Source organism: Rutidosis leptorrhynchoides, chromosome 8, assembly GCF_046630445.1.
Source record: "Rutidosis leptorrhynchoides isolate AG116_Rl617_1_P2 chromosome 8, CSIRO_AGI_Rlap_v1, whole genome shotgun sequence".
Lineage (NCBI taxonomy): Eukaryota > Viridiplantae > Streptophyta > Magnoliopsida > Asterales > Asteraceae > Rutidosis > Rutidosis leptorrhynchoides.
Genome location: NC_092340.1, coordinates 29,513,782 through 29,523,220, shown reverse-complemented (window position 1 = coordinate 29,523,220; position 9,439 = coordinate 29,513,782). Strand labels below are relative to the sequence as shown.

General features: G+C 34.2%; 1 protein-coding gene across 1 annotated transcript; it reads right to left on the bottom strand.

Moving 5' to 3' along the window:
* Positions 1–288: 288 nt before the first annotated feature.
* On the bottom strand, positions 289–5,138 carry LOC139863279 (uncharacterized). Its single transcript, XM_071851914.1, has 4 exons — positions 4,937–5,138; positions 1,491–2,251; positions 569–1,403; positions 289–434 (listed from the first exon to the last, which is right to left on the bottom strand). Exons 1-4 carry the CDS (start codon positions 5,136–5,138, stop codon positions 289–291), a joined length of 1,944 nt encoding a protein of 647 aa, XP_071708015.1.
* Between the last annotated feature and the right edge of the window lie 4,301 nt (positions 5,139–9,439).

Here is a 9,439-nt window from a genome sequence, read left to right as displayed (position 1 = left end):
ACCAAAGAAACCCGCGAAGAATTTTCTCAATATCATTAATTGTTGCCTCCGGAAAGATGAAAACTGAACACCAATATATTTGCATCGAAGTAAGAACTGAAATAATAAGCTGTAATCTTCCGGCGAAAGAAAGGTATTTGTTCTTCCAGTCATCAACTTTTTTCTTGACTCTCTCAACCAATATCTTACAATCGCGATACATGAGCCGAGAAGAAACAAGAGGGACACCGAGGTATCTCACCGGCAATTTACCCTCCTCAAACGGCAGGATCTCCAATATATTAGCTTTCATAGCCGGAGAAACATTAGCAAAAAAAAAACTATGCTTTTAGGCAAGCTCGGGGACAAGCCAGAACAAGCTTTAAATTCCTCTAGGGAATCACGAATCACAGAAATCGAATCAAGGCTAGCATGTGTGAACAAAAACAGGTCATCTGCAAAACAAAGATTAATTATCTTAAGCTTATCACACTTAGGATGATACCTGAATTTCGAAGATCGCTTAATATTGCGTTGAAGCATTAGAGAAAGAACTTCCATAACGAGCGTAAATAAGTATGGGGATAACGGTCCCCTTGCCGGAGACCACACTTTCCTTTGAAGAAGCCATGTAACTCCCCATTAATGCTAATCAAATAAGAAGTGGAAGACACACACTTCATAATCCAGTCAACCATTTTTGACGGAAAACCAAAACAAATGAGGATAACATTAAGAAACTCCCAATCAACAGTATCATAAGCTTTCTGAATGTCAACTTTAAACGCACATCTAGGAGTCCCTCTGTTCAGGTGATAATTCCTCATTAATTCTTGCGTGAGCAAAATATTGTCTGTAATGTTACGACCCGGAACAAACGCCGATTGATTAATATTAATAATATCATCGAGGGAAGATTTGATGCGGCTTACAATAATTTTACTAATGCATTTGTATAAAACATTGCAACACGATATAGGTCTGTAATCTGTCACTTTACTATGCGTATGAACTTTTGGCAGGAGAGTTATGATCGTGCAGTTGATTTCCTTAAGCATTTGGCCCGTGACGAAAAATTCCTGCACTGCTCGTGTGATGTCACCACCAATAGTATCCCATGCTTTTTTAAAAAATGCAGCCGTATACCCGTCGGGACCTGGGGATTTAGAATCACTGATAATAAAGATAGCATCTTTGACCTCCTGATTTGAAACCGGCCGAGTCATAAGCATGGCTTTTTGGCTATCAACAGTCCGATTAAACAATGAGGCAGGCGTGTTAATTTCAACACATGATTCCGCTTGTCCAAGAAATACCTTATAGTGATCTACAAAGATTTTCGGCACCGCAAGACCTTCCAAGAACAGTCCGTTTGCATCAGTAATCGATTGAATTCGGGTTCGATTAGTACGACCTTTAACTACCTTATGGAAAAAGCTTGAGTTGTTATCCCCCACACGTAACCACTCGATTTTTGATTTCTATTTTAGGAAGCTTTCCTCTTCAAAAACAGCATCATTAAAATCATTCAATGCAACCGTAGCATTAATCCTCGCTGCCACTGATCTAGGGTCGATATCTAAATCTTTTTGAGCTTGCTCCAGTTTTAGCCGACAATCAATAACCCGATCATGAAGATTACCCTTCATCCACATAAGTTTACGCAACGGTTTTTTTAGCCCACGAAGTTTCATCACCACTTTGAACATTTCTTGACCTTGAACCACCTGATTCCAACACTCTGAAACCGTATCCTGAAACAAACAATGATTAGTAATATAATTACTAAACCTGAATGGGCCATGTTTTCGAGTCACTCCTGATGGAATTTTAAGAATCGATGGTGAGTGATCCGATATTCGGTATGGTTGAAAGATAGCAAACGCGTTAGTATAGTGTTCAATAAACACATCATTAGCCATTACACGATCAATTTTCTTCAATATACCATCATTTGTTTTAGGCCGTTGATTCCATGTATATTGAAGTCCCGAATGGTTAACATCGGTCATACAGAGGCTATCAACACACTCTTTGAATTCCCGCATAGCAATCGTCGTAGACGCCACACCGGTATAGAATTCTTCAATGTTTAGAGAAGCATTGAAGTCCCCCATAATCACCCAAGGGCACATACCAATAAACACATTATGTTTCAAACAATCTTGCCATAGAGGCCTACGGTCAATATACAAGTTCGCAGCATAAACAAACGAAACAAAAAAATTACAATCACCATTAACCGAGCAGACTTGACAGTGTACCACCTGATCTGTGATGACCCGGAAATTTCTGACCAAATTTAAACTTAATCTTTAACGTTTCTGACACGATAAGCAAAGTCTATGAAGTTGAATCTCAAAATTTTAAACTATTCAAATACCCTTCGATTGTTCTCAAAGATTCGCGAACCATAATATGTAAATAGATACATATATATAATATAACTTGAAAATGTAACAAAGTTTTAATTGCATGATACCGTACATTAAACTTATTGGTTTATATATCTATTTGAATATATATGATTTCAAGTTATTTAGTAAACGATAGTAACATTCGTTTATTGATTCAATTGATATTTAGATAAGTTAACTAAAGCGTTTAAGATGAACCAGTTAAACACTAATTTGTTACAGTGTTTTCAAATTGCCACATTACTCAAAATGCTACAGTGTTTTCGAAAATCACTATTTGCTACAGTGAAATTGACTTTGCTACAGTGAATTGCTACAGTGAAATGTATTTTAACAAATAGCGAGACGATGATTTATAGAAGTAAATGACCAAAACACTCGAAAGTTTAAGATACACTTTGAGTGATATAATTAAGGGATAATTTAAGGCTATTGATAAGGCTAAAAAGGAACATATATTTCATAGCATTATCCCCCAAGAAAGACAGGATTTTAGTTGCAATTGTTCCATATTCAAGTAATATTCGTTTATATTTAATAAGTGCGAAGACAAAAGGCGAAAACGAAGAATTGAAGACGGAAAGGTCCAAAATGCTCAAATGTACAAGATACAATTAAAAAGGTTCAATTTATTGATGAAGAACGTCTAAAAATGACAAGAGTACAAGTTGCGGAACGCAAAGTACAAGATATAAAATAGTACGCAAGGACGTCTGAAAATCCGGAACCGGGACCCTAGTCAAGAAGAAACGCCCGACGCAACGGACCAAAAATATCTAGTCTACTATGCACAAGAATAAAATATAATATATAAATAATTATATTAATTATTTATATATTTATATTTATTTTATATTATGTCGACAAGCTAGGAGCCAAAACAATGTGAGCTGTCCCAGGTCCTCATGCGAGTCGCATGGCCAGAAGGCCATTTCCATGCGAGTCGCATGACTCCAGATTTCAGGCCAGGTTCTATAAATTGCAACATTTTCTGCCGAGTAAAGAAAGAAAAAAAAAACACACACATACATATTACTCCGTATTTATTTTATTTATTATTTATATTATTATTATTATTATTATTATTATTATTATTAATAAGATTATTATTAATCTTATTATTTTTTTTATTATTAGTGTTATTATTTTTGCGATACAAAAATAATAATGTACATCAAATATTACGACGGAGTGCTGTCCAAGTAATTTTCAAAATGAGTTTTCGAGCAAGCTAGAGCTAAGGAAATTATGAGTTATTGCCAAGGAGGTTATGGGTAATGTTCGGGGGTATTTTTTGTGAATCAAACCCCGTGTTTATCATCTCCAATGCGTCTACGTGCTTTCCTGCAATATTGTATATCAATATTAAACAGTGAGTTTCATTTTCCCTTTTACCCTTTACATTTTTGGGCTGAGAATACATGCGACTGTTTATAAATACTGAAAATACTAGATTTATATGCGTGAGTTTCATTTTCCCTTTTACCCTTTACATTTTTGGGCTGAGAATACATGCAAATGCTTTATTAACCGATATACAATATTTATATGCGTGAGTTTCATTGCTCCCTTTTTAATTGCTTTTGCAATCTATATTTTTGGGCTGAGAATACATGCACTTTATTTTAAACGCAATGGATACAAGTACATACTAAATTCTACACCGAGTTTGAACCGAAAATCCCTTAGCTTTGGTAACTAGTAACTGCCAGTTATAAGAACTGGTGGGCGCGAGTAGTAGTATATGGATCCATAGGGCTTGACATCCCTGTCTGTTCCAGGTATAGAAAGAAACTCTAGCCTGAACTATAAAACAGACGTATGCTATTTGAAGTTAGTACACGTTGGATTGCGTGTATTGTACATGTTGGTTGCATGTTAAACGAGGGGTACATATTATAAACGTTAAAGTTTAGTTACCAGGGTTCTCAACTTTGTAGAACCGATTGATAAACGTTTCGGATGAAACAACTGAAATCTTGTGATCCACCTTTTATTTAAAACATAATGATAAACGTTTTGAATAAAACAACTGAACTTTTGTAATCCACATTGATATACGGATTATGTGTAATATTAAAACTATGAACTCACCAACCTTTGTGTTGACACTTGAAGCATGTTTATTCTCAGGTTTCTAGAAGTCTTCCGCTGTTTGCTCATACGTGATACAAGTTATGTGCTTGGAGTCATACATGCTATATACAAGAAACTTGCATTCATCAAACCATTACCATGTATCTTATTTTGACTGTATTGTCAACAGATGTATTATTGTAAACCATTTAAATGGTGATTGTCTATACGTAGGAATCATCAGATGTAAAAAAAACCTGGAATTTATATATTCATTATTGAAATACCTTTTCAAACGAATGCAATGTTACAAAACGTATCACATAGAGGTCAAATACCTCGCAATGAAATCAATGAATGACGTGTTCGTCCATATGGATTTGGAGCGATCGTCACATGATCTGACATAGCGAGTATCATCAAATTAATGATCACAGGATCCCAACCAATCAGAATACGCGTACCAGATTTGCAAGCTGACACGTTAGAGGACCATGACCAATTCGGGAATACCACATTACCAATCTTATTCAGTTTATCCATAGCAACATGAGATTCAAGAATGGCACAAGCACATAATTGATTACTCTGAACAACATCAAGTACCTCATTCTGTTTCGGGGTGAGGTTTAAGCCCCGCACATTCCATGAAGTGAGACTAATCATTGGACACCATCAAGTACGGGAGTGCATGCCCCCTCAGTATTCGCATTTGCCACAAAACTAGCCATTTCATCATCATTAATCTCCACGTCACTCGGCTCATCCAGTAAATGAAACGGCTCGCCTTGAACATTATCATTTTCGATATCATTTAAAACACCAAAAGCATTCCCTATAGGCACTGAAGTAGATGTTATAGCCGCTGCACCTATGTTACCACTTCCTTGCTTCACAACACTTGGATGTACCTGTTTTTGTTTTGGTCTATAAATGAATTTATTTTTATTCATATTCAAAGGCACACCAGCTTGGTTCATATGTTTTTTACCATCAGGTTTTTTCTTACCCACCATTTGAAACCCATCATCACCAACTTTATCTTTCACTATCACGGCCTGAACCTGCTTCGGACATTGAGTGTCCAAGTGACCAAACACACAACAACCTGCACACCTAGGGGGCTTCCATTCGTATTCCGCTTTTACCACATCAATGATATTACTTTTACCTTCCAAACTCGGAGTAGCAACTTTCAAATTTTCTCTTAACACACTTTCAGTATAAATCTCAATCATAGCACGAGCAAAATTTGGGCGACCCCATGCTTCCCGACACATAGTGCTCGTATACGAATCCAACATCATAGGTGTAGTGACCCGAACTTTTCCATGTTTATATATATTAATTGAGATTGATATTTACATGATTAAATATTTCCAACATGTTAAGCAATCAAACTTGTTAAGACTTGATTAATTGAAATATGTTTCATATAGACAATTGACCACCCAAGTTGACCGGCGATTCACGAACGTTAAAACTTGTAAAAACGACATGACGATATATATATGGATATACATATGGTTAACATGAGATTATGATAAGTAAGTATCTCCATAAGTATATTAACAATGAGTTATATACATATAAACAAGACTACTACCTTAAGGATTTCGAAACGAGACATATATGTAACGATTATCGTTGTAACGACATTTAAATGTATATATATCATATTAAGATATATTAATATATCATAATATCATGATAATATAATAATTTAACATCTCATTAGATATAATAAACAATGGGTTAACAACATTAATTGAGATCGTTAACTTAAAGGTTTCAAAACAACACTTACATGTAACGACTAACGATGACTTAACGACTCAGTTAAAATGTATATACATGTAGTGTATTTAGATGTATTAAAATACTTTTGGAAGACTTCAAGACATATATCAAAACACTCATACTTAACGAAAATGGTTACAGTTACTTTCCCATTCTTTTCTTTCATCAAGAATTCTAGTCGTATTCTTACCCGTATTATACACAGCTTCAAAACGTACTTACTATAGGTATATACCAATAGGAACCAGCATGGGATTCCACTCTTGATTATGTCATGTATGACTAATCAATTTTAACTTCTACCATGAGCTAGTCAACTAACTAGAACTCCTTTTAACCCCACTCACCACTCACCAATTACCACTCATCATTCACTCCATTTCACTTCCAATTCTCTTTCTAATTCTCTCTCAACACACACACACTATTATGAACGTATTTTTCCAGTAGTTAATCATCATCTTCATCAAAAATCACTTCAAGAATCAAGCTATAATCATCATAGGAAGAACACTTCAAGAACACTTCAAAAATCCCTTCAAGTTTACTAATTTACTTCCAAGCTTTCTAATCCATTCCAAGTAATCATTTAAGATCAAGAAACCTTTGTTATATACAGCAGGTTATCTTTCTTATTCAAGGTAATATTCATATTCAAACTTTGATTCAATTTCTATAACTATAAACTATCTTAATTCGAGTAAAAATCTTACTTGAACTTGTTTTTGTGTCATGATCCTACTTCAAGAACTTTCAAGCCATCCAAGATCCTTTGAAGCTAGATCATTTCTTGTCACTTCCAGTAGGTTTACCTACTAAACTTGAGGTAGTAATGATGTTCATAACATCATTCGATTCATATATATAAAACTATCTTATTCGAAGGTTTAAACTCGTAATCACTAGAACATAGTTTAGTTAATTCTAAACTTGTTCGCAAACAAAAGTTAATCCTTCTAACTTGACTTTTAAAATTAACTACACACATGTTCTATATATATATGATATGCTAACTTAATGATTTAAAACCTGGAAACACGAAAAACACCGTAAAACCGGATTTACGCCGTCGTAGTAACACCGCGGGCTGTTTTGGGTTAGTTAATTAAAAACTATGATAAACTTTGATTTAAAAGTTGTTATTCTGAGAAAATGATTTTTATTATGAACATGAAACTATATCCAAAAATTATGGTTAAACTCAAAGTGGAAGTATGTTTTCTAAAATGGTCATCTAGACGTCGTTCTTTCGACTGAAATGACTACCTTTACAAAAACGACTTGTAACTTATTTTTCCGACTATAAACCTATACTTTTTCTGTTTAGATTCATAAAATAGAGTTCAATATGAAACCATAGCAATTTGATTCACTCAAAACGGATTTAAAATGAAGAAGTTATGGGTAAAACAAGATTGGATAATTTTTCTCATTTTAGCTACGTGAAAATTGGTAACAAATCTATTCCAACCATAACTTAATCAACTTGTATTGTATATTATGTAATCTTGAGATACCATATACACGTATACAATATTTCGACCTGTCATGTCGACACATCTATATATATTTCGGAACAACCATAGACACTCTATATGTGAATGTTGGAGTTAGCTATACAGGGTTGAGGTTGATTCCAAAATATATATAGTTTGAGTTGTGATCAATACTGAGATACGTATACACAGGGTCGTGGATTGATTCAAGATAATATTTATCGATTTATTTCTGTACATCTAACTGTGGACAACTAGTTGTAGGTTACTAACGAGGACATCTGACTTAATAAACTTAAAACATCAAAATATATTAAAAGTGTTGTAAATATATTTTAAACATACTTTGATATATATGTATATATTGTTATAGGTTCGTGAATCAACCAGTGGCCAAGTCTTACTTCCCGACGAAGTAAAAATCTGTGAAAGTGAGTTATAGTCCCACTTTTAAAATCTAATATTTTTGGGATGAGAATACATGCAGGTTTTATAAATGATTTACAAAATAGACACAAGTACGTGAAACTACATTCTATGGTTGAATTATCGAAATCGAATATGCCCCTTTTTATTAAGTCTGGTAATCTAAGAATTAGGGAACAGACACCCTAATTGACGCGAACTCTAAAGATAGATCTATCGGGCCTAACAAACCCCATCCAAAGTACCGGATGCTTTAGTACTTCAAAATTTATATCATATCCGAAGGGTGTCCCGGAATGATGGGGATATTCTTATATATATGCATCTTGTTAATGTCGGTTACCAGGTGTTCACCATATGAATGATTTTTATCTCTATGTATGGGATGTATATTGAAATATGAAATCTTGTGATCTATTGTTACAATTTGATATATATAGGTTAAACCTATAACTCACCAACATTTTTGTTGACGTTTAAAGCATGTTTATTCTCAGGTGAATACTAAGAGCTTCCGCTGTTGCATACTAAAATAAGGACAAGATTTGGAGTCCATGTTTGTATGATACTGTGTAAAAACTGCATTCAAGAAACTGATTTCAATGTAACATATTTGTATTGTAAACCATTATGTAATGGTCGTGTGTAAACAGGATATTTTAGATTATCATTATTTGATAATCTACATAAAGCTTTTTAAACCTTTATTTATGAAATAAAGGTTATGGTTTGTTTTAAAAATGAATGCAGTCTTTGAAAAACGTCTCATATAGAGGTCAAAACCTCGCAACGAAATCAATTAATATGGAACGTTTTTAATAAATAAGAACGGGACATTTCAGTTGGTATCCGAGCGTTGGTCTTAGAGAACTAGAAAATTTGCATTAGTGTGTCTTATCGAGTTTGTTAGGATGCATTATTGAGTCTGGACTTCGACCGTGTTTTCTTTAAAAATGATTGCTTAACATTTTTGTTGGAAACTATATATTTTTAACATATGAATATTATGTGATATATTAATCTCTTAACGTGTTTGATATTATGTGATAGATGTCTACCTCTAGAACAAGTCCCATTGACTCACCTAATAATAATGAAGAGTCAAATGTAAATTGGAATGATTCGTGGACTGATTCACAAGTTCCCGAAGAGGAACCGGAAGAAGAGTCGGAACCAGAAGAAGAATCGGAACCGGAAGAAGAATCGGAACTGGATGAAGAAATAGAACCGGTGGGGGAAATAATA